The sequence below is a fragment of the Geotrypetes seraphini genome, chromosome 4 (assembly GCF_902459505.1).
Source record: "Geotrypetes seraphini chromosome 4, aGeoSer1.1, whole genome shotgun sequence".
NCBI classification, from domain to species: Eukaryota; Metazoa; Chordata; class Amphibia; order Gymnophiona; family Dermophiidae; genus Geotrypetes; species Geotrypetes seraphini.
In genome coordinates, this window is record NC_047087.1 from 319,381,261 (window position 1) to 319,408,681 (window position 27,421).

At 40.9% G+C, this 27,421-nt stretch overlaps 1 protein-coding gene across 4 annotated transcripts in view; it reads left to right on the forward strand.

Moving 5' to 3' along the window:
* The window catches only part of GRK5 (G protein-coupled receptor kinase 5), a 331,566-nt gene that overhangs the window by 293,134 nt on the left and 11,011 nt on the right, over positions 1-27,421 (forward strand). For 3 of the 4 annotated variants that reach the window (XM_033940662.1, XM_033940661.1, XM_033940664.1), the window contains exons 14-15: positions 3,759-3,896; positions 4,198-4,332. In XM_033940662.1, the coding sequence (XP_033796553.1) occupies positions 3,759-3,896; positions 4,198-4,332 (273 nt within the window). Of the gene's footprint in view, positions 1-3,758; positions 3,897-4,197; positions 4,333-4,887; positions 4,941-27,421 lie in introns of all 4 variants that reach the window. The other variant, XM_033940660.1, reaches the window with a different exon arrangement.

Below are 27,421 nucleotides of genomic sequence, written 5' to 3' on the forward strand. Positions count from 1 at the left end.
TCCCAAATAGAGATCCAAAAATTTTTAATGAATGGACAATAAAACAACAAATGATCTAAAGTTCCAGCATCAAGGTTACAATGCCAACATCTATTAACCTAGAGCAATCCAATTTTTGTAAACGAACAAGGTCCAGAGTGCTCTGTGCAACAGGAAAATCCATGTTTGCCTCATAGAAGCAGACATTGTACATTTCAACCTCCAGGACCAAATGCATTGAATTTCTGGGTTTCCAGAACTGGCTAATGTACGAGGGTCATTTCATAAATATGCACCCTATTTTTTTTTTTTTTATTTACATGTTTTGTTTTGTTTTTTGCCAAGTATTTCTTTACAGTCCTTCAATATAGTCTCCCTGCTTTGTAATGACTGAGTCCCAACATTGGGGAAGCTTCATTGCTCCATCCAAGACACCATTTTTGTTCAGTTGCCGAATGGCTCGGGTATTGACGGAAGAAAGCTCTTCCAGAGATGCAAAACGATGCCCACGCATAGGTTGTTCCAACTTTGGAAAAAGATCAAAGTATGGTGGATTCATATCTGGAATGTAGGGCGCATAAGGTAACACCTCCCAGCCGTATTCATGTAGTTTTTCAACGACGACATTTCATATGTGCAGGCAAGCATTGTCGTGAAGAATGAGTGGCCCAGCCAAGAGCAACTGAGGTTGGGTTTTGTGCATTTTTCTGAGCATTTTTTGCAAAAAATCACAATAATACACTGATGTGATACTTCTTCCACATGGAACTTTGTATGTTCAAGAGCATCAGCCAGGGGTTTCACACATTGTTCATCGGTTGTTGATTTCAGTCTTCCTGGTCTTGCATCATCATCTATGCTCACACAACCACTCCGAAAATGAGTTGCCTACCGAGAAACTGTACTACAGTCCACTGTTTACTCACCACAAACTTCACATAACGCACTGTGGACTTCACATAATGCACGGGTTTTTGCCACGTAGAGTTTCAATCTTAATGTACAACCTCTGATCATCAACAGACACAGTATCTAAGACATCTAGGCCCTGATTCTACAAAGTGCGTCCCGATTTTAGGCAGCTGTAGGCGTCATACAGCTGTCTAATCAGCCAATCGGGATGCATGTTTTTTTAAAAAAATGCTCCTCAGGCAGGCCACCTATATTGAAGGCGCCTCCGGGAGCCTAGGGAGGCCCGCAAGACGCCTAAGGGCCTTAGATGAACTTAGGCGGCCCTACGCGTCTCCCTAGTAGAGGAAGAGACGCTTATAAATGTAGGCCAGCAAAATGCTGGTCTACATTGTAAGTAGACGCGGCCACTATACTTATCATGGAAAGGGATCTCTCTGCCGCTATAAATATAGCAGCCGCCTGTCCGATTGCCAGCAGGAGGGTTCCCAAACCCTCCTGCCGGAAGATGCCCCCCCTCGACACTACCAATCACCGGCAGGAGGTTGCCCAATCCCTCCTGCCGGAAGACGCCCCCCCTCCGCACTAACAGCCCCCAAACCTCCCCCCCACCAAACTAACCTTTAATTGTTGGCCAGACGGGTCTTGCCCGTCCAGCCAGCAGGCCCGCCTTGTCAAAATGAGGCAGGCCTGCCCCTTCCCGGCCCATCCCACGAAGCCTAAGGCCTGATTGGCCCAGGCTCTAGAAGCCTGGGCCAGTTAGGCCTTAGGCTTCGTGGGATGGGGCGGGCCTGCCGGCTGGACGGGCAAGACCCGTCTGGCCAACAAGTAAAGGTTAGTTTGGTGAGGTGGAGGTTCGGGGGCTGTTAGCACGGGGGGGCGTCTTCCGGCAGGATGGATTGGGCACCCTCCTGCCGGTGATTGGTAGTGTCGGGGGGGGGGGCCATCTTCCAGCAGGAGAGTTTGGGCACCCTCCTGCCCGTGATCGGTAGTGTCGGGGGGGGGCATCTTCCGGCAGGAGGGTTTGGGCACCCTCCTGCCGGCAATCGGACAGGCGGCCACTATACTTATAGCGGCAGAGAGATCCTTTGCCGCGATAAGTATAGCGGCTGCGTCTACTCTGACCCGATTCTGTAACCGGCGTCTGTAACATGGACGCTGGTTACAGAATCGGGGTTTAGTGTAGGCCCGATTCTGTATAGGACGCCTCTCCTGGGCCGTCCTATACAGAATCCAGGTCCTACAATCTCCATTTCCCACACTTGTCACAGCCATACTATGTACACTACAGAGCTCCTAAGCTCCTGCTGCTTCAAGCCCTGAAGTGAAAGGTTTACTGCAATTGCATCATCAACTCTCCAGTGTTGCCAACCTGTGCATCATTTATGAAATGACCCTCAAATAACTGGGTAGGTACAATATTCAGTACTTAACTGATACGAGGCACTGCATAAAGATAGGACTGACTTTTCTGTGGTTAACCTGGCCAGTTAAGTGCTGAATATTAGCACATAACTGGCCAAGTGCTTACTCTACCCCAGAACACCCACAAAATAGCCAGTTTTCAGTTTGGCGCTAACCAGTTAAGTTCTGTTAAAAATGAGCAGGTAGCCATAAACTGGCAATTTAACTCTCCAGGAGCCATTATGGACAGCTAAATAGCTTTAAATATTGACCCCGACATTTTTACTTATTTCTCACAGAAGCTCTCTGCATTTCTGCTTCCATCATTACATAATGTTGCAGCCCACCATAGCTAGTACTGGCATCCATACGGTCCTCTGTGTATAAAGGTGGCCCTTCCCTGCACCTGATCATTAAGAAAGGAGAAAGACACCTTGTAAAATGAATGGAGAGAGTGCAAGAGACTAGAGGAGGGCAAATGGCAATATGTGCTTCCTAGTCTTTATTTAAATTGCCTATTACTCCTAAAATACTCCCTGAAGACCATATGTGCATACGTACTCAAAGGTTACTGTAAGGATTGTTAGTGGCCCCCACAATGTATGGTTGGTGGGGTCACTTGAGAAGCGCCCTTACAAACGCCAGGTCCCAGATTCAGTTCCCTCACTGAAGATTCACCAGGAGTAAAATCCAATAAGAAACACAGCCAGAGGTGATTGCATAAAGAATATATTATAGAAATAGGCTTACAGAAAAGCAATATTTATAAGCATTACAATTAAGTAGAGAGCAAAGCAGTTTCCCTGCCTTACAGAGTTCAGAGGCAAAGAGACAGAGAGTCTGAAGTTCTAAGGAGAGTCAGAGAGAGAGAGAGAAAGCAGGATGGGGTGATGGTCTAAGTTTTGGGTTCCATAGATAAAGAGAAGGATAGACAGAGAGATAGACAGAGAAAGAGATAGCTCAAGAGAAACAAGAGAGGACCAGAGTGCCAAGAGCCAAGAGAGGGGGGTGATGCTGCGAGGGGGCTTTTATAGTTTGGAAACTTATTCTAAAAACCAGAATCTATTGAGCTTCAATAGAAGTTAAATCTCCCCCCTCCATCGTAGACAGGAGAAAAATAGGCTGTAGTCATATGTAATTTCCAGTCTGTCTCTGACAATAGTTTCTGATTAACTTTAGTTATCTGTGCACCTGGACCCATTGTCCTAAGCACCCTCTTAATCAGACATTAACACCTTTTAGCTAATCATGATTTAATCAGGGCTACTTAAAACAGTCTCCCTGCCCTCAGGGTCTATCTGCATTCACATGCCAGAGTCAGATTGATATAATTTCCCATAGGCCTTTGCTGACATTAGTTATGCTAACTGAAAATGCTGAATGCTAGCAATAGCTATGCTGACAGTTACATTTCATATTCTCTTTTCCTGTTTCCTCCATCCAATCTCCCCTCCTCAATGACAAAGCCTAGAGCCGTTTACTGTAAGGATGTGCTGGACATTGAACAATTCTCCACTGTGAAAGGGGTGAATCTGGACCAGACAGATGATGATTTCTACACAAAGTTTTCTACTGGATCTGTTTCCATTCCATGGCAGAATGAGGTGAGAGCCCTGCTCCTAAGACCAAAAGGTGACACTGACTGCACAGCAGAGAGAGAGTGTGTGGCTACCAAGTGCTATGACAGAAACAGAGGGTTCAGGCAGGGAATGATACTCTGCATGTAACACAGCATTTCCCATGTACAGTCACAATTATCTCTTCCTGCCTGAACCCTCTGAAGCTGTCACAGTATAGTGTGTGAGTGGAACACTAGGTTCTCTCATTAGGGAGACTGCTATCTATCTCTTTTGAGACTGCAAGTTGGATCTTTACTGATTTTATTTAATCTCTGGTTTCCCTCAGATGATAGAAACAGAGTGCTTTAAGGAGCTGAATATGTTTGGGCCCAATGGAACTCTCTCTCCAGACCTGAACAGAAGCTTCCTCCCTGAGCAGCAGCCCAAGAAGGGCTTGTTAAATCGCATCTTTAAGCGTCAGGTGAGCACTGTGATGGTGATGGAACTGGGAGCAGGGGCCTTTATGATGGTATTTGCCCATTTAGATCATTGTGCAAGGGCAGTTGCTTAGGCCCTTATGTTCTGTCACTGTGAGGTGTTGAGCCCCTTCTGGAAATCACTGAAGAGGGTTTTAGCTCTTCTGTTCTTGTGTTAATGTGGGGTGGTAAACACTAGGCCTCATCTCTGAAATAACAGCATACATGATCCTTTCATACAAGTGGCAATGCTTGAAACAGCTTCATGGTGTAGCCGGCACCAGTCTTAGGATAGGACTTTGCAGTGCCTCCAGTAGCCACAGTTCAAAATTACACCTGCAGGGAATAAAGGAACTGAACAATAACACCCAACAAAGTTCTAGGATGATAATCAAAAAGAAAATTTACTCTGTCAGGTTCAAGTTCAGAATGGCTTAAAGCTTCAACAAACAAGAAAATGCAATCAACCAAAGAAAATAACCAGAGGAAAACTCTGGCAACTTTCAGGAATTTTCCCTACCTGATACAAACAGTTCACCCTGTGTTTTATTTCTTCACAGAGGTGCTTGCCCACAAAGAATCTTTTCCTAAGTCTGCTCCTAGCAGAGTTCAGGTAAGTATAGTTCAGAGGAGAAATACAGTTCCTGGCAAATACACTTTAACCTCCAAACATTCACTGCACAAACCACAACAAAAAAGCCTTCAGCCTAAAATAGAGCTTGGCTGGGTAAGAGAGGAGTGTCCCAAGCTTGCTTGTCAAAAAGCTCTAACAGCTTTTCAAAATTCCCGCCCTGATGAATGCAAACTTCTCCCCAAAAATGAAACACTCTCAGCTTTAGAACAGTGCAGAAAAGCAAATCAGAATAAATCAAAACTCTGTCCAGGCAGTCAATCAATGTGGCTGGGAGCAGAAAACAAAACCCCAGCCAACAATAGCAAAAGAAGAAAAAAAACCTCTCAGTCCTCGGGCTTTGCCAGAGCTGGTTACCACTCCTACCTCCATTGGTGCTATTTCAGCTTACAATTCTAGAACAGTTGCGAGTGCCTCAGAAGTGGCTTCTTCATCCACTTCCATGGGAGTACACTTGAGCCAGGAGAGCTTGGTGCTTTTTCCCTAACCGCCCTAACAGTTTGTTCAGGACTGCTGGCTTTTCAAAGGGGAAGACACGCCCTGCTCTACCTGGGTCTGAGCTCAGCTGATCTGCTCTCTTGCTCCCCTGCTGGTGACCTGTATAATCATCACTCTGCCTACTAACAGGCTTGGCTTACACTTAAGGGTCCTAGCTCTGCTGTGTTCCAATGAAGGCCTGTGTGAAGTCTTCCCAACCCCCGACTCTGGGTTGCTAGCAGGCTCAGGGAGATCTAAATAGTGTCGGGGCCAAGCCCTGACCACCCCCTTTTAAGGTTTCTTGTCCCCTTCCTTTCCTGTACCCACTGGGAGACCCTAGGAGGCACAGAGCCTAACTAGTCATAGTGGGCACCTAGTTAATTGAGTTGTCATTCTCTGCCATGAACAGGGGTATTGTATTGGTTCTGTTAAGCATTTGCTTTTCTTACTATAAATTGTTTCTTTTACTGTTAGCAATGTGCCTCCTATCGCCATGCTGGAGCCTCTCCTAACATTTCTGGCTCTCAGGTTATCATAAAAATAAATATATATTAGATATATTTTTATACACTGGATCTCCAAAATATGAAGAAATATTGCATGCCTGTTATGTGATTCTTAGCAAACTAAACATCTTAGCTATTGTGCTTGTACTGGACCACAACCTGTTAGTTTGATCTTAGGGGAAGGGAGTACTTGGTATTGCATCATGATGCAATGCAAAGGTCCAATGGGAGGGGGCAGTGACTCTAGTATTACTATAAGTCTGGTAAAGTGTCTGGAACCGACTGCCTGAATCGGTACAACAAGCTCAGTCTCTAGCACTCTTCAAATCTAGGCTAAGAGCCCACTTTTTAGAGGCTGCTTTTAACTGCTATCTCCCATTCAGCTGTTAAGCACCCATGTCTCTTTTATCATTTCCTCTGGAAGAAATTCCTTGGCCCTTATTTCCAGTGCAGTAGGAATGGTATGCTGAACCTTAGGGTACTCTGTCCATTCTCACAAGCATACTGCAGAAAGGTATCAGTCACATCTTTTGAAACCTCCTCCTCTCAGGAATCTGCTTCCCTCTTCAGTTTCTCTTTCTGAAGGTGACCATGAAAGGTGTCTTCTGATCTGCTCAATTTATTTCTTTTTTTATTTTGTGATAGTTTTGTGTTTTTTTGCTCTAGTCAAGGTCTTTTTCATGAAATCATCGATCCCTTTTGAAAAGGATCTGCGCTGCCTGTGTGGAGATATGCAGATTTTAAATCTGTAGCTGGCAGGTGTATCCTTCGGGGGACCTGTTTCAGCCAGCTTGCTTAAGATTAGTGGAGTCCAGGGCCATTCCCCTGGAGTTTGCTTGCACCTTTGACTTGGTCAGTGGCTGGAGTGAAGGCTATTTAGGCACTAATAGCATTCCTTCATGGTGCCAGCTACGTTTCATCTCTCTCCTCCCCCCCCCCTTTTATTTTTTTGTGAGGTCTGGGAAGGTTGAGTCGTTCCACGAAGGTCCAAATGGCAACCTGAAGATCTCAGCGAACTGACTGAGTGACTGGAAGCAGAGGGCCTCTCATAGAACAGCTACACCTGTGAGGAGCTGAAGCAAGCATCAGCAGCACCATTTTCCCAGCACATTTATTTATTTATATACACTTATATCCTAAGTGGTTTACATTCAGGTACTTTATCATATTTCCCTATCTGTCCCGGTAGGCTCAAACTCTATCTAGTGTACTTGGGGCAATGAGGGAATTAAGTAACTTGCCTAGGGTCACAAGGAGCAGTGAGGGATTTGAACCCAAACCTCAGGGTGCTAAGGCTGTAGCTCTAACCACTGCGCCCCACACTCCCATGATCTGTGAGTATAACACCCTGCATTGGACAATGTGGCAAAACTGTAAAATTTGGACTTTACAGGACTTGGTCACAAACAAGCGTTGGAGGACCTTTGATGAATTACGGTCATCCTATGACCTTCCAGCGAGCTAACATTATAGGTAGCTCCAACTGAGACACTGTATCCAGACAACGTATCCTATTTCAGCAAACTTGGAAGGCAAGCCTGATCTCATCTCACATGCCACATTAATTAGCTCTAACAAGAGTGCAGCCTCTAAATGATACACCTTGCTGCGTCTCTGCGCTTTACTCTATTTTAAAATCAGTTACCAAAAAACAAAATCAAATAATTAATACCCTCCCCGCTGCCCAGAAACTTGCAACCTATTTTATAGACAAGGTTGATAATATTAGGAAAAATCTCACTATGAATCTGCATTCCATACTAGATCAGGACCAAACCGATCCAAGATTATCATTATCTTCAAAATGCTCACAATTTAATTTACCAAGTCTTATGGAGATTGAAGCCCTTATAAAAACCATTAATACCAAGGGCTCTCAAGCTGATTCAATCCCCCTTTTCATTCTTAAGCGCTATATTAACATGGAGGAAACTGGAACAAAAGCGAATTAGCTGAAAATTGGCATTTATAAAGACTACAATACTGTCTGTAATTTCTATGAATTCTCATCTGAAACGAAGAAGAGTATCCTGATGTATTTATAGAAGAGAGGACGTTCCCTGTCTTCGGAAGCTTTTTGTCAATATGCACGTTGAGAAGGATGTGAGACTCCAGACGTAGTTTTTATTAGAACTATGTGCTCATTGTAAAAACTACTGTGCATCGCTGAGCTTTAAATCTGGTCAATCTTACAGATTTGCAGTCGACTTTGGAAGGCTTCCTGGCAAAGTGTGAAATTCTGAACTGAGATGTTGGGATTGATTCCTTCAAGTCTTGGAGAAGTGACTGTTATTCTTGGAGAGGAATGCATTGATAGGAGATTGGTTGCTGCAGACTTGCTAAATTGCTTCTAACATCCTCAGGAGGATCAATTTTCGGAAGCATACAATGTTTACAGCAGCTTGGATGGCTAGCGGGTATGATACCGCAGTGACAAGAGTGGAATACGCTGGTTTTGGAGTTCTGAGAGAATACAAGAAGTTTCAGACTTGGTCAAGCGAAACAATTCGGCTCACACATCTACTGCAAAAAGGATTGAAAGTATTCATAGACAAACAGAAAGATAAAGAGAATTTAAGTATCAACTTCAGAAGAATTAAAAGCTGCCAGGGAAACTGTTGCTTTGGCTGTATTAAGTACACCGATCTCTCTCACAGTTGACTGACTGACATCTTCTCATTCGATAAATGTTGAAGGACAAAGGAGACACTGCTGCTTACTTGTTGTATGCTTTCCCCAGGTTCAGGTTTATAGTTTGCATGATTAAGATCATAGACGGAGACATCAGGAACGTATGAATAACCTTAATATTAAGTTGATATTAGATTTATATTTCCAGGGTTGCTTGTATTAGTAATATTTAGATCCTATGATTAAATTAGTTCATTTAATGAATTAATAACTGTAATAGAGCTTAGTGATAATAATATATTTAGCATATGGAGATTATTATTCATTTAATTATTAATTATTTATGTCAGGGAAACATGTGACAATATAGGAATGGTTATGAAATATATTTTAATACTGAAATATTGATTTAGATGGTTATTTATGATTAATATTGATTCCTATTGTTTTTTCATCCCAATCCATTTTTTCTTCTATGTTGATGGGAATTAGTGGGTAACAAAAGTCAAGAAACTATTAATTGGGAATATATGTTTTTAGGCAAAATTTTAAAACTATAGGTATGATGAATTAATATAAAATTGATGTATAATTGTGGTCTGTAGGGTTTTTTGTTGTTTTTTTTTTTTTAGTTACCTGACCTACTATGTGCGGTTCCAAGTTTTCACGGTTATTATATAGGGAGGGTAAGGGAGGGGGGATGATTTAAATGGTATGAGGGAGAAATAGCTAGATTCGGCAGTGCTCAGAGTCCTGACATCCAGCTCTCCCACGGAGCTTTTTTTTCAAAGCTCCAGCACAGAAGCTTTACAGGCTTCCTTCAGCTGCAATCGGCAGCTTTTGTCTTCAATTTCGGGGCCAGCTCCTCCACGGAGCCCCACCAAACCCCCCCCCCCCCTCTAGGACTGTTTCAAGAGAAGGACTCCTCCGGGTGAGACTGCAGTTCGGCAGTGCTCAGAGTCCTGACATCCAGCTCTCCCACGGAGCTTTTTTTTTCTCAAAATCCCTGCACAGACCTTTTTTTTTCTGTTACAATCTGCATCTGATATATTTCTGCACCTATTGCCTGCTAAAACAAACACTGATTACTTCATGTACAACCTGCTACTACTTGTTACCTGTATAGCTGCATTTACAACCTGCTACTACTTATTTTTAACCTACCACTGCATGTTACATTTTTACCACAACCTGTCACCACTTGTTATAAATATAACCGCATGTAAAACCAGCTACTGCATACCTTAGCCTGACACTGCATATATAGCCTGTGCTACTCCTCTACTGTTATCGCATATTCATCGCATGTCTAGCTCTACCACCACTTACTTAGCCTGCTCTGCCCATCACTACTACCTCTTATACAGCCTAGCCCCTCCTCAGCCTGCATCTTACTAGCAGCACTAATCTCTCCCACCTCCTGCCTGACAAGCTCTGCCCAAACCCTCTCTCACTATCTCTCCTTGCTCCCACCATGAAGCCACCCTCCTGGCTCCTCCTTCTACTTCTCTGCTCTTTCACCAATACCTCCCACTGCCAAAAATCTCTCCCCCCCAACCTCCCCGACTCCACAATCTCAAACAACACCTGCCCAGGCCTCAGAATCCACACACTAGAACTCATCACAACAAAAAACACAGAGGAAGAAATCACTCCTCCTTAAAGCCTGTCCCTCCAGCCAACCTACCCAACCTCACCTCTGTCTCTCTCACCCCTGTCCCCACACTCTACTGTAACGCCAGATCAGTCCGCAACAAGACCCAAATAATAAAAGACCTACTCGATGACTCCGATCCGGGTTTCGTGTGTATCACAGAATCATGGATCGGAAAAGACGATACTTTCACACAAAACGAACTCTGCCCCCCTGGCTACCATGGCCTCTTCTCACCCAGAATCAACAGGAAAGGAGGAGGCCTGGCTCTGCTTTACAAATCATTCTTCAATGTTCAGCTCCTTGAAAAGGGCAGCCATACCTCTATAGAATTCTTACTAGCTTCAGTTAAAGACGAACTCGCCCTTTCTAGAATTCTTACTAGCTTCAGTTAAAGACGAACTCCACCCCCACCCACTAGGCATCTTGCTTCTTTACCGCCCTCCTATCCCCTGGAATAAATCCTCTGAACTTGTCCTAGAGACTATAACAAGAGTCTTCCTAAAATTCCAGAGACTACTGATCATAGGAGATATTAACCTCCACCTTGACGATAACACCAGCAAGGACACAACTGAATTCAAAGACTTCCTCACCTCCCTTGGCTTCACCACTCCTCCACCCACACCTACCCATGATAAAGGACATACATTAGACATCATCAGCTTCCTCGACCTGACTGAGCACAAAACTTCTGCCGAAGAGGCCCGCTGGGACCTTGTCCCGTGGTCTGACCACCTTCTAGGCTCTTTCTGCCTCCCCATCTTCATGTCTCATCTAGATACTCCACCCCAGCCCACAAAATCTATCACCTACCGCAAAAAAATCACGAGCGAATTGTTCTGGACCCAATTTCTTAACCAACTTCCCCCTTAAGAACATAAGAACATAAGAAGTTGCCTCTGCTGAGTCAGACCAGAGGTCCATTGCGCCCAGCAGTCCGCACCCGCGGCGGCCCATCAGGCCCATGACCTGTACGGTGATCATCTGAACCCTTAAATCCCCTTGGTCTCTATCTAAACTCTCTCTATATCCCATCTCTACCTCTATCTGTATCCCTCAATACCCCTATCTTTCAGGAATTTATCTAATCCTTCTTTAAAACCCTGGAGTGTACTCTGTCCTATCACAGCCTCTGGCAGTGTGTTCCATGTGTCCACCACCCTCTGAGTGAAAAAGAACTTCCTAGCATTGGTTCTAAACCTGTCCCTTTTAGCTTCTCCGAGTGCCCCCTTGTACTTGTGGGCCCCATTAGTCTGAAGAATCTATTTCTGTCTACCTTCTCGATACCTCTCATGATCTTGAAAGTCACTATCATGTCTCCTCTGAGTCTCCGCTTTTCCAGGGAGAAGAGCCCCAGCCTTTCTAACCTGTCTGCATATGAAAGGTTTTCCATGCCTTTTATCATTTTCGTCGCTCTTCTCTGGACCCTCTCAAGCATCGCCATGTCCTTCTTGAGGTACGGCGACCAATACTGGACACAGTACTCCAGGTGCGGGCGCACCATCGCTCGATACAGTGGCATGATGACTTCCTTTGTCCTGGTTGTGATACCCTTCTTAATAATACCCAACATTCTATTTGCTTTCTTTGAGGCCGCTGCACATTGTGCCGTTGATTTCATTGTTGTATCCACTAGCACACCCAAGTCCTTCTCAAGGTTGCTTTCCCCTAGCACTGATCCCCCCATTTTGTAACTGAACATCGGGTTCTTTTTTCCTATATGCATGACCTTGCATTTCTCTGTATTAAATCTCATTTGCCATTTGTTTGCCCACTCTTCCAGTTTGTTTAGGTCCCTTTGTAGGTCTTCGCATTCCTCCGCGGTCCTAACCCTGCTGCAGAGTTTGGTGTCATCTGCAAATTTTATGACCTCACACTTCGTCCCCGTTTCCAGGTCGTTTATAAACACATTGAACAGCAGCGGTCCGAGCACAGACCCCTGTGGAACACCGCTCGTGACACTCCGCCAGCCTGAGTATTGTCCCTTCACCCCAACCCTTTGTTTTCTGCCTGCCAACCAGTGTTTAATCCATCTGTATATATCCCCTTCCACCCCGTGGTTTTGCAGTTTCCTAAGTAGTCGCTCATGGGGCACCTTGTCAAAGGCTTTCTGGAAGTCGAGGTAAATGATGTCTATGGGTTCCCCTTTGTCCAACTCTCTGTTTATACCTTCAAAGAAGTGCAGTAAGTTTGTTTGGCACGACCTTCCCCTGCAAAAGCCATGTTGGCTCTCTTTCAGTTGTCCGTTTGTTTCCATGTGCTCACAGATGCTGTCCTTTATCAGTGCTTCCATCATCTTGCCTGGAACTGAAGTCAAGCTCACCGGCCTGTAGTTTCCGGGGTCACCCCTTGATCCCTTTTTAAAAATAGGTGTGACGTTAGCTATTTTCCAGTCCTCTGGGATCTGCCCCGTTTTCAAGGATAGGTCAAAAATTTGTCGGAGTGTTTCCGCTATTTCGTTTCTTAGCTCTTTTAGAATCCTTGGGTGGATTCCATCCGGGCCCGGCGATTTGTCGCTTTTCAGTCTATCTATCTGCTGGAGGACATCCTCATGGCTTATCTCTATTTGCGCCAGTTTTTCTTCTTCTCGATCTCCACTTATGGTCTCTTCGGGTTCTGGTATATAGGATGTGTCCTCGCTTGTGAAGACCGACGAGAAGAATTTGTTCAACCTGTCAGCTACCTCTTTTTCCTCCTTTACCACTCCCTTTCTGTCTCCATCATCCAACGGTCCTACTTCCTCCCTCGCCGGTTGCCTCCCTTTAACGTATCTGAAGAACGTTTTGAAGTTTTTTGCTTCCCCAGCCAGCCTCTCTTCGTATTCTCTTTTTGCTTTCCTAATCACTCGGTGACAGTTTTTCTGGTATGTTTTATGTTCCTTCCTGTTTTCCTCGGTTTGGTCCTTTTTCCATTTTCGGAGAGATTTCTTCTTGTCACCTATCGCCTTCTTCACTTCATTTGTTATCCATACCGGGTCCTTTGTTCGATTTTTTTTGCATCCTTTCCTTAACCTGGGGATGTACAGGTTTTGTGCTTCTTGCACCGTGTCTTTGAATAGGGACCAAGCTTTCTCTACGGTCTCCATTCGTATTGAGCCTTTTTTTTTTAGTTTCTTTCTCACTATTGCTCTCATAGCATCGTAGTTCCCTTTCTTGAAATTTAACGCCGTTGCTGTGGTTCTCATCACTTTGGATGTTCCTACCTCTAATTTGTACCGGATCATGTCGTGGTCGCTGTTTCCCAGTGGTCCTCCTACCACCACTTCCTTTGCAGGTCCCCCTAGCCCATTTAGGATTAGGTCAAGAGTGGCATCCCCTCGCGTTGATTCCATGACAAGCTGTTCCATGAAGCAGTCTCTCACGGCCTCCAGGAATTCTGTTTCCCTAGCGCAGTTTGAGTTTCCAAGGCTCCAGTCTATCCCGGGATAGTTGAAATCTCCCATCACTTCTCCTAAACACACAGACCCAGAGTCCAACTGGCGTAATTGGGTTACTCTTTCCGGGACTACCTACCACGCTCTGGCCCCTTTATCTACAAAATCTATCTCCCACTCCCACAAATCCCCCTGGTACCTTCCATACCACAGGGAACTAAAACAGAATTGTCAAGCCCTGGAACGGAAATGGAAAAAATCGGAATCCCCCTCAGACAAACAATCCTGGCGAGACAACATCAAGTGCTATAACACAATACTAAAAAAAGCAAGAAAGAATTTCTATGGAGATAAAATCACCAGATCAAAAAATCAAAATAGTACTCTGTTCTACATATGCCGAAACTTAACCTCAAAAAACGACTCCACCTCTCCCCTCTCCCCTTCTTCCGCAAACGACTTAGCCAAATTTTTCAAGGAAAAGATTTCCACCATAAGGAGCTCTTTCCCCTCAGCAGTCTCTTACAATTCTCTTCCTCCCAATGACTTAAACCCTATCCCAGCGGATAGATCCTGGACGACATTTGAACCCATATCTGAACCCCAGATCTCTAAACTCTGTCTCAGACTGAAATCCTGCAAATGCATCTTAGATCCTTTCCCATCCCACCTTTATGAAAACATTCCTGCACAGGCCATCTCCTCCCTTACGAGACTCATTAACTCTGCTCTACTATCAGGCTTGTTCTCCACAAAAATGGGCCACATTGCCTTGTCACCTATTCTGAAAAAAGCCGATCTCGACCCCTCCCTACCATCAAACTACCGTCCCATAGCAAATATCCCTCTACTTACCAAACTTCTGGAAACCATAGTTGCTACCCAGCTCTCCTCCTATCTCAAGAGATTCTCCATTCTTCACCCCCACCAACATGGCTTCAGACCCTGCTTTAGCACTGAATCCCTCCTAGTTTCCCTAATTTCAAAGGTACAACAACTACACTCGCGTAACAAATTCGCTGTCCTATTACAATTCGATCTTTCTGCTGCTTTTGATGTCGTCCACCACGACATACTACTTTACCAACTTTCCGAGATTGGAATCGACTCCACCGTCCTAATGTGGTTCTCAAACTTCTTACGCTCCCGTTCCTACACCGTCAACACAAATGGCACCATGTCCACTCCTTGGACTCCATCTTGCGGTGTCCCTCAAGGATCACCCCTTTCCCCTATTCTCTTTAACATCTACATGTCCTCCCTGAAACTCTTTCAACTATCCCCCCTGGAAACAATCTACACTCATGCAGATGACATCCTTGTCCTCCTTGAGACTGACCAGAACCTCACCAACCTCCACGAAAACATTACAGCTTGCATAATGAGACTCCGTGCCTGGTCCCTCTCGGTACAGATGAAACTAAACGAATCAAAAACAAAACTACTCTGGCTCGGCCCAAAATTCGAACACCTGCCCACACTTTTCGCACTACCCACAGGCGATACACTACAGCTCAAATTCTCATGCAAGGTCCTTGGTATCACTATCGATTCCTCTCTCTCCCTCAATGACCACCTCAACTCCTTGGCAAAATCATGCTTTTTCAGCCTTCACATGCTGAGGAAAGCTAGATCCTACTTCAGCCAACAACACTTTGCCATCCTTGTCCAATCCATCATCCTCTCCAAACTAGATTACTGCAACGCCATCTACTTAAATCTATCAAAAAAAAGTATTCTAAGACTCCAGCTAATCCAGAATACTGCAGCCAAACTGATCTTCTCAAAACGCAAATCTGACCATGCCTCCCCACTCCTTGCCAAACTTCACTGGCTCCCAATAATCTCCAGAATCCATTTCAAATGTTCCTGCCTGGCTTTCAAGATCATTCACGGAATCCTCCCTCCTCTTATCCCACTGTCTTTCAACTCCTCCAGTCCCGACTCCTCCAGAACTGCCCAAAGGCATAAACTAGCCTTCCCCTCTCCACACGGCATCCACTATGCAGGCAAACTGGGTAAATCCCTTCTCTTCAAAATCACAGGTCTTTGGAATGACCTCACCACCCCGTTGCGGAACCTGAGCTCCCTTCAGTTATTCCGCAAACAACTGAAAAACTGGCTTTTCAGCAAATTGTAACTCTATCCTTCCCCCCTTTCTCTCCCCCTTCTACACATAAGTTCATGTAATCCTTTTTCTTCTTCTCTACCCACTATTTTAAGTTCTTGTAAACCATGTCGAGCTCCATACTCATGGAGATGATGCGGTATATAAACTTAAGGTTTAGATTAGATTAGATTAGGTGTAATATTCAGAATGGGAAAATTTGGAAAATGGTGTTTGTTCATATCTTATTAATTAAAATTACCTACTTTTATTGGATCAGATATTTTGATGATAAAATTTACACTGGAGGTTAAAATCTTTTCACTTAATGTTAATGGCTTCAATCATCAAGTAAAAAGGAAAAATTGCTTACCTTTTTGAAAAAAACAAAAGGCTGACATATATTATATACAAGAGACGCACTTATCTGCTGTAGAATCAAAGAAATTGGAAGGGGATTGGGTGAAACATTGTTTTTTTGCCCCTGCAGTCGGGAAAAAAGCGGGGGTAGCCATCTTAATAAGTAAAAAATGCACAGCTTCTTTTCAAATGATAGATTTTGATCCATTGAGAAGATGGATATATGTTGATATGAGTATGGGAAATAATACCCTGGCATTGTTTAATGTGTATGCACCTAATTCAAACCAAAATGAATTTTTTAAAACCTTACAATTGTTACTCCCACTAGCTGCTTCTAATTTACAAAAAAATACAGCCATGCCTCCTGTGACCTCAACCACTGCCCATCATATTTCCTTACTACCTCCAGTGTAAAATTCCGTACTCTACTTCTGCAATGGATACAAACCACGCTCACAGATGGCATTTTCCCTGCTGACCTCAGCGAAATCATCATCACCCCAATCCAAAAAGACCAACAGACCAACCATCCAACTTCAGACCTATTGCCTCAATACCGCTATATGTCAAACTTACAGAAGGCCTAGTAGCCAAACTCCTCACCAACTATCTAGATGATCATAACTTACTCCACCCCTACGCAATCTGGCTTCAGAACCAACTTCAGCACAGAGACATTATTAGGCTCCCTTATGGACACAGCCAGACAACATCTTAGCACAGGAAAAAAAAATGCTTCTCTTACAACTGGACCTGACTGCAGCATTTGACCTAGTTGACCATAACATCCTTCTGCAAATCTTGGACGTAATAGGTATCTCAGATAAAGTATACTCGTGGTTTGAAGGCTTCCTTAAAATCCAGAACATACAGAGTAAAATCAGAAAAAGAAAAATCTGAACCTTGGTCCAACCCCTGCGGCGTACCACAGGGATCCCCACTATCCCCTACTCTCTTCAACCTATACACTGCCTCTCTCATAACCTAAAGTTATGAGGATGACATTACCATTCTCATACCATATGATCAGCCAAAGACCACCATGACAAATATACTACATCAAACACTAGAAACAGTTACGACCTGGATGAAAGATCACAAACTGAAACTCGACCCAGACAAAACTAAATTCATCCTCCTCGAAAATGACAAAGTTCCAACCATAACCAGTTTAGAACTCAACTCAATCAACTATCCCATCCAAACCACCATAAAACTACTAGGAATGACAATAGACAGATGCTGTATCATGCAACCGCAATTTATAAATAAAACAATATAGAAATCCTTCGCAATTATGAGAAATCTGAGACAAGTCCGGAAATTATTTGAAAGAACACAATTCCAGCTTATAGTGCAATCCCTAATCCTAGGACTGCTAGACTACTACAACATCCTCTAACTCCCCTGCCTTGCTACTATGATCAAGCAACTACAAACAATCCAAAATACAACTCTGAGACTCATCTATTCATTGAGGAAACATGATCATATCACAGAAGCTTACATCAACTCACACTGGCTACTAATCCAAGAAAGAATACTATTTAAATTCTACTGCATGTTATTTAAAACCCTAAACGGAAACAGCCCATCCTACCTAAACAACCGCCTCATCCAAGCAACCTCAACCAGACATAGAAAAACGCACTCCCCATTCACACCTCCCCCGATCAAAGAAGTAAAACGAACAAAACAATTCGATGGCCTCCTAACCACTCAAGCCGCAAAACTAGATAACCAAATCTCCAACCTACTGATAACCACCCCAGACTACAATATTTTCAGAAAAGAAATAAAAACTATACTCTTCAAGATCCTATCATTTTATCTGATCATGGTGGTGTATGGATTGAATTTCAGTTTGATGAGAAAGATTATAGCAGGTCTGTATGGAGATTCTTTTTTTTTTTTTTAATTCTATATTCATTTTCACTTCAATTAACAAGTATACAATATGATATCTTATACTATACAAAATCACTTGTACATTCTTAACCATAAATCTTAAATACTTTAAATTACCCCCATCCCATCCTCCCAGCCCTCACTATATCAATAAAATTCATTCATATATGTATTATATCCCTTCTTATTATAAAATTTCAAGTATTTAAAGGTGTCTAATCATTTGAATATTCAATCAATGGCCCCCATATCTTTCTAAACCTATCATAATTCCCATTCTGTAAAGTAAGAACTATTTCCATCTTATACATATAACATACTGAACTCCACCAAAAGGTATAATTGAGTCTTGTATAGTCTTTCCAATTCCTAGTGATGTGTTGAATGGCATCTCCTGTCAATATTAATAGTAATTTATTGTTAGACATTGAAATTTGACTTTTAAACCTCATTGAAGTACCAAATAAAATTGTATCATATGACAAGGCAACAAAGTTTTCTAATGGCAAATTAATTTGGGGCCAAATTGATTTCCAAAAGGCATTAATGCAAGGACAGAAATAAATTAAATGATCTAAAGTCCCTGCATCCTTATTACAATGCCAGCATCTATTAGACCTAGAAGTATCTACTTTTTGTAAACAAACTGGGGTCCAAAACACTCTATGCAATAAAAACAACCATGTTTGCTTCATAGATGCCGACATTGTAGACTTTAATCTCCAAGACCAAATTTGTGGCCATTGAGATTGCAGAAATTTGGTGCTTGATCTCAATGCTCCAAATATCCCTCAACCCAATTTTCTTTTTTTTATTCAGATATTCATTAAGTAATTTATACCACTGTGCGGCTTGGTGACCCAAGAAATCCACCTGAAAGCAAAGGAATTCTAAACTATATTGATTATTAAGATTCTTCCATTCAGGGAACCCCTCCTGAATAGCTTGCTTCAACTGCAACCATCTAAAATTTTGTGTCTTATTTAAACCATATTTATGTTGCAATTGTGAAAAACTAAGCATCGACCCATTTAAAATAATATCATTCAAAGTACGAATACCTCCACTAACCCATTGCTTCCAGCCGAATTGACATCCGCCAATTTTAATTTTGGAGTTCAGCCAAATGGATTGATGTAATGATTTAGAAATTGGAATAGGTGTGAAATTACTAATATAACGTAAAGTTTTCCAGGTATCAACCAATATTTTATTCTTTTTATATCTTCTAGATATTTTTATACTAATCAAATGCACCAGATGTATAGGAAACAGGAGTCGCCATTCTAAATATAACCAGTCTGGGACATTCTCCATGAGCTCTGGGAGGATCCAATACATACCCTGACGTAGAATATAGGCTTGATGATACCTATAAAAATTTGGAAAATTTATCCCTCCCTCCGAAATTGATTTTTGTAAAGATACTAATGCAATTCTTGGTCTTTTACCCAACCAAACAAATTTCGTAAGAATACCATTCAATTTTTTATAGAAGGACCCCTGAAAAAAAAATGGTATCATACTCATTTGGTAGCAAACTACAGGCAATATCATCATTTTTATAGTTTGAACTCTCCCCCATCATGATAAATGCAACGGATTCCATTTTTCACACATTTCTGTTACTTTTTCCAATAAAAGTTTTTCATTCTCCTTTACTGTATCTTCAATATTGTTTTTAATAAAGATACCTAAATACTTTAAACCCTCATCTTTCCAGCTAAAGGAAAAAGAATCAAATAGTCCCTTGACACAATGAACAAAGCGGGAGAACTTCAGACTTACTCCAATTAATCTTATATCCTGAAAACTTTCCAAATCTCTCTATCCATTCAAGTAAGCATGGAATGGTGGTCTCTGGATTTTTCAAATAAAACAGAATATCATCCGCATAAGCAGAGAGTTTATATTCCAATTCGAATAAGGAATACCCTGTATCTCCCTTGCCTGATTAATAGCAATTAACAGGGTCTCCAAAACAACATCAAAGAGCAATGGAGATAAGGGACAACCCTGTCTAACCCCCCTACGCAATTCAAATCTATCTGATAAACTATTATTAATGTATAATCTTGCACCAGGAGAGCTATACAGCGTCTGAATCATTTGAATAAAACCAGATAACACCCCAAACCATTCTAATGCTTGATACATAAAATTCCACTCAACTCTATCAAATGCCTTTTCTGCATCTAGAGAGACCAAGAAAGTTGGATCATTCATATTTTTTGTTAAATTTAAGGTATGAAAAGCCAATCTAGTATTATGAGAAGAATGTCTCCTTGCAACAAATCCTGTTTGATGAGTATCAATATTAAAAGGGAGAGCTTTTGCCAATCTTAAAGCCAATAATTTAGCAATAATTTTCCCATCCACATTTATTAATGAAATAGGCCTGTAGTCTGAAACCAAAGTAGGATCTCTGTTTGGCTTCGGCAAAACAATAACCAACGAATCTGCCATAGTACCTGAAATACAACCTTTAGTCAGTTGATATTGATATAACTTTAACAAATGTGGTAAAAGGTTAATTTGAAATGATTTATAAAATTCTGCTGTATATCCATCACCACCTGGAGCGGATCCAGCTCTAAGAGACCTCAATGCTGTTTCTAATTCTTTTAGAGATATAGGTTCTTCTAAACTTCCTTTTATATGCTCAGGAATTTGTGGTCCAGTAATTCAGTTTAAAAATTGCCTACCATCTTGTTCTTTGTTTCTATAAGTCTCTGAAGAATATAATTCCTTATAGAAAGCCAAAAATTGTTGTAAAATATGCTCATTTTTAGTATATGATTCTCCTTTGTTATCTTTTATTACAACAATCTTTGTTTTCCTTTTTTTTGCCTTAAGATAATTTGCTAATAATTTCCCAGCCTTGTTTGAATTTCCATAATACTGAGCTTGCTGATAAAACATATCATTCCTAACAAGCTTTGAAGATAATTCATTATATTTGGCTTTAGCTTTTAACAAAATTTGTAATGTACTTTGTTCCCATTTATTAATTAACTTATTTTCTAAAATTTTAATTTTTTTCCAAATCATAAAATTGTTTTTTAGTTTTTTTCTAACATGCGCTGAATATGAGATATGACCTCTCATTGTTGCTTTAAATGCATCCCATAACACCTCACTATTAATATCACCAGAATCATTAAATTGAAAAAACTCAATCATTTTTGATTTGAACTCTTCAAGAAAATTTAAATCTGCAATCAAAGTATTATCAAATCTCCAAATCAGCTTTACCTCAACTTGTTCATCTAATTGAAATTCAATCCAAACACCACCATGATCAGATAAAATGATAGGATCTATGAAGGCTTTAGTCACTTTCTGAGCTAATTTATTTGAAACAAATATATAATCAATTCTTGAAAAAGACTTATGAACTTGTGAACAAAAAGAAAATTCCTGATCATTAAAATGAAGAATACGCCATATATCTATTAAATCACAAGATTGAGCAAAATTATCTAACCCTAATGATTTTATAATTTTCTTGGACTTTTATCTACAATCGGGTCCATTACAGCATTGAAATCTCCAGCCACTACCAAATTGGAAGCAGCCAGTGGTAATAATAATTGTTGTATACTTTTAAAAAACTCCATTTGATTTGAATTAGGAGCATATAGATTAAACAAATCAAGGGTATTATTTCCCATGCTCATTTTGACATGCACCCACCTTCCCAACGGGTCAGCAGCAACCATCTGAAAATTTGCTATACATTTCTTACTTATTAATATAGCATCCCCCGCCTTTTTTCCATTTGCTGGAGCAAAAAAACATTTTGAAATCCATCCTCCTTCCAGCTTCCTAGATTCATTAAATGACAAGTGTGTCTCTTGAATGAAATATACATCAGAGTTCTGCTTTTTAAGGAAATCTAACATTTTCTTTTTCTTGATCATATGATTGAGGCCATTTACATTTAATGAAAAAAATTTAACCATCATTCAACTAAAAATCTATTCCAATAATAATATACATTTTTAATTATTATAGAATGATTAGACACCAGCACTATCTTAATTTCTAATAATAAATAGATTAAATATCCATTCCCTTTATTCCCAAAATTTATCATTAAGCATATTATTAACCCCCCCTCCATCCCCATCCCTCCCACCAATTGGTAACACTTGTAACGCACATAGGATATGTAACCCCTACACTCCCCCCAGGCAACGTTTAAAACATTTAATCTTTATCATAATAATATAAATATATTTGTTTTTAAAATAGCCTTATCTTAATTCATTTAATTAAAAAATTAAATACTCCTAATAAAGTAAAATTCATAAACCTTTATATTTGATCAATTCTTAATTCAAAAATCAATTAATTACCCTCATATACTATCCTTTACTCCCATTATAATTATATTATCAATCAATCACATTTAATATAATTGCTCCATAACTCATTATTTTAAAAATAAAATAAAATAAACAAATCAATTATACAGTTAATGAAATCACATTTCATAAACATAAATCTTATAAAATCGAGACACCATGCTTCAAATTCTTAAATTCATACTCAATTTCCTCTAATTCATTAAATCCACTGCCTCAATTAATAATATCCAACCAAATCTTAAAAAGAACCCAGTAAACAAATGACACATAACATTTATGACATCCTTCCATCATCATACCATGACCTTCATTCAAAAGAAAAAATACTGAAAAGAACACAAATAAATAAACTCAGACCAGAAACATCCTTGAAAAGCAATAGACTCTCTTTAGACTTAACAAAAGCTCAATAATAATATAACTTTAAGACGGTTAATCTTCTTCATGTCCTCCTTCTTCTATTTCTAAAATAATATATCTGGACACAATAAAAGAGAATGAAAAACTTTTATTAAAGAAAGTAACAGAAATGTGTGAGCAATGGAGTTCTTTACATCTTTCCTGGTGGGGGAGGGTTCAAGCTATTAAAATGATGATATTGTCTGTGGTTTGTTACCAAATGAGTATGATACCAATTTTTTTCCAAGGATCCTTTTATAAAAAATGTAATGGTATTCTTACAAAATTTGTTTGGCTGGGCAAAAGACCTAGAATTGCTTTAGTATCTCTACAAAAATCAATTATGGAGGGTGGGGTAAATTTCCCAAATTTTTATAGGTATCATCAAGCCAGGGTATGTATTGGGTCCTCCCAGAGCTCATGGAAAATATCCCTGATTGGTTATATTTGGAATGGCGACTCATGTTCCCTTTACATTTATGTCATGTTCTCAGTATTAAGATGCCTAGAAAATATAAAGATAATAGAATATTAATGGATACGTGGAAAACTTTGCATTATGTCAGCAATTTAACACCTAACCCAATACATAAATCAACAAATCAATCCATTTGGCTTAACTCCAAGATTCAAATTGGCAGATTTAAAATCGTCTGGAAGCATTGAATTATTGCAGGTATAAGGGTTTTAGAAGATGTTATTTCGAATGGTAAATTGCTTGATTTTTCACAGTTGCAGCAAAAATATGGTCTTAATAAAACACAAAGTTTTAAATGGTTGCAACTGAAGCAGGCTATTCAGGAGGGGTTCCCTGAATGGAAGAATCTTAATAATCAATATAGTCTGGAATTCTTATGCTTTCAGGCGGACTTCTTGGGACACCAAGCCACACAGTGGTATAAATTGATAACAGGATTTATAAATAAAAAAACAAAGACTGGCCTCAGAGATATTTGGAGCATTAAGATTAAGCATCAAATTTCTGCGTCTCAATGGCCATGAATTTGGTCTTGGAGGATGAGGTGTACAGTGTCAGCATCTATGAGACAAACTTGGTTCTTTTTGTTGCATAGAGCTTTTTGGACCCCAGTTCGATTACAAAAGTTAGAAAGTCTTATAGATGCTGGCACTAAACTTGAAGTAGGGATTCTAGATCATTTATTATTCTATTGTCCCTTTATCATGGCCTTTTGGAAATCAATTTGGTCCCAAATTAATTGTTTATTAGAGAATCATGTAGCACTATCATATGACATGATTTTATTTGGTATGTCAATGAGAACAAGGAGTCAGATTTCGTCAAACAACAATAAACTTATTGATTATGACAGGAGTCGCCATTCAGCATATTACTAGTAATTGGAAGAACTACAGTAGATTAAATTATAACTTTTGGTGGAATTCATTGTGTCACATTTATAAAATGGAAAGCATAATTGCTATTCAAAATGGGAATTATAATAAATTTAAAAAGATCTGGGGGCCATTGACATCTTACTGTAATGAATAGATGCCATTTTCTGTTGAAAGTTTATTTGCAAATGGGGGAGGGGGTGTTTTAAAAGTTACTTTAGATTTATTTAATCGAAAATAATACTTATATTTGTATATTTTTGATTACGTGTTAAAGGAAAGGATGGGGGATGGGTATAAATTTATATTTTTGATGTTATTCTAGTAAGAAATACAAGTGATCTATTTAATTCATATGTTTTATAATTTGTACACTTTATGTAAGATTTAAAAATGAATAAAGAATTTTTTTTAAAAAAAAGGATAAAAAAATTAGTTCTGAGGAAAAATCCAATTATAGGCCAATTGCAAATATCCCCTTTTTGGCAAAGTTGACTGAGAAGGTGGTATTTAATCAAGTATCTGAGTTCATAGAAAAAATGAACATCTTACATCCAAACCAGTGGTCTCAAACACGCGGCCTGTGGGCCAGATGCGGCCCCCCAGGGACAATTTTGCGGCCCGCGATCTGTCCTCTCCACTTCACAAGTTTTCCGATGGTGGAGAGGACACTCGCATACAGACCGCGACTGCTGTAATTGGACTTGCAGAAGTCTCTCTGGAGGGAATGTCGGCAAATGGCTCATGGCCGCCTAAAGCAGGGGTCCTCAATCTGCTTCCCTTCCCTTCTCACTGCCCTCCCCCAAGCCACTGCAATCGGGGAACATGCCAGCACCGAGGTCTTAGCTCTCCCTGCTTATCTTCCCCAGCTTGGAGCCAACCAATTCTCACCACCCGACATCAATTCTAACGTCGGGGAGGAAGTTCTGGGCTAGCCAATCGCTGCCTGGCTGGCCCGGAACTTCCTCTCCGACGTTAGAATTGACGTCGGGTGGCGAGAATTGGTCGGCTCCGCACTGGGGAAGATAAGCAGGGAGAGCTAAGACCTCAGCGCTGGCCTGTTCCCCAATTGCGGCGGTGGCGGCCTGTTCCCCAATAGTGGTGGCTTGGGGGAGGGCAGGGAGAAATAAAGAAAGAAAGGGGGGGGACAGGGAGACAGAAAGAAAGAAGGGAGACAGGACACAGACAGAAAGGGGCATGGAGAGAGAAAGACAGAAAGAAAGAGTGGGCATGGAGAAATAAAAAAAGAAAGAAATGGGGCATGGAGAGAGAGTTAAAGAAAGAAGGGGGCAGTGTGAAAGAAATAAAAAGTTGGGGGAGGGAAGGAGACAGATGCCAGACCAGGGGAAAGGAAGGAGGGAGGGAGGGAGGGAGAGAAATAGGGACAGAAGAAGAAAGAGATAGAAGGGAAGGTAAGACATGGAAATGTAGATTTTGAAAAGAAAGCACAAAAATTGAATATTAAGTTAATGCCAAAGATGGATGCAAAAAACACCGGAGAAAACTGGCCTGTATAGGTAACTAACCTATGAAGGGTGATCAAACAGATTCATAAAAAAGCTCAGAGATACGAAACTCTGAAGGGAAGGTTGTGAGACCTCCCTTGGAAAAAGAGTTTACCTTCCAGTCATGGTCCTTTTAAAAAAATCTTTGATCACTTCCTTCAAAGGTATATATGAAAACTCATCTCTAAAAACTTCAAAAAGATTGTGTCCAAACAAGGTACTGCATTTCAAATTGCGAATGTCACTGCACCTGTGGCAACTTCTGAGCAATTTACTTAGCTTGTATGCAGGATTCAGGGGGTCCCACACGGCCCCGTTTCGATCCCTGCTTCAGGGGACCTGAATATGATTACTCTTAATAGGTTCCTATATCAAGTTCAAGGTGGAAACAAATTTCTGTTGTGACATGCAGCTGAAGATTCTAAAATAGACATAAACATGCCTCGTGTGAGTAAATGCTTATAACAAACCCACACTGGCAAAAAATGATACATTTTAGGGCTTCCACAGGTTACAAGATGCATTATTCTCAAGAGAAACTTACATACCGCTGCTGAGACGTGGTGACTTCTAAGTCCTTAAACCGCCTGACCAACGCGATTTTCTGGCTTGTTAAAAAACGAGTCCTTAAACAAAACTAAGCAGAAACCTTCCAACACTCCAATATCAAGCTGCTAAAGTGTGAATAAGGACTAAAAACCTCGATTGCAGATGTACAGAGGTCGTCTGCTCACAGAGGCTCTGCTCACTCCCTGGCACCATACCCTCAATCGACCAATAAAAAAAAACAAAAAAAAAACGAAAGGCAAAGAAAGCTACCTGAAACCTAAATTATCCTACCAAAACCGACTATCTACCAACGTATGGAAACAGACTACTTGCTATGTAATGTAATGTAACCTGACTTATCTTCCAATGTTATTAAGTCTATACCCTCAATCTGTATTCTCCAATGTCATGTGCCCTCCTGGAAATGTCCAGTTTAACTGTTGTGAATATAGGTTTGCTGAAGATATGCATAGGGATTGAAAAATCACAAATAAACATGTAAAAATAAAAATAAACTATCGGTGTGTAGATGAGAGCTGGAAAGCTGCAACTGCGCAATGTAGATAAGGGCTAAAAAAAACCCAACTTCCAATGTGCTAAACACCTCCACTAGATATAAACTGCAGACTGTTATGAGTGTGAACTGCTAAAATAAAATAAATGTGGACTGAAAGATCACAACTGAACATTTAAATATGGAACTACAAAAATGCTACCCGCTCTATTTCCTGCTTAAGACCGTGAGGGCTCAAGGTATATAAATTGTAGATCCACTTCTGTTCTTTCCTCCACAATATTTTGGCAACATCACCCCCTCTTGTGACCGAAATAACATCCAGGATAGAGAATTGTAGTTCTGACAATTGATGTTGTGAGTCTATCCAATGAGATACCAAAGGGGCTTCTTTAACACCTGATCTGATTCTACTCAGATGTTCACCTATTCTTACTTTAATGCTGCGGATGGTACTGCCTATGTAGTGAAGATGGCAGGGACACTGTATAATATATACTACTTGTTCTGTATTACAATTAGTGGCCAAACTACGGGTTCTAGGTTGGACCCTGAACGTCATCTCCGATAGTTGTTTTTTTTTTGTAATTCTTTATTTAAACACTGCGAGACAAGTACAACATGTACCATGATGCCAAAACCACACAATCAGAAATACAGTGTATACATTAATATACCCCCCCTCCCCCCCACACAACATGTCCCCTTCCCATCCCACCCCTCCCCTTCCCCCCCCGCCCCCCCCCCC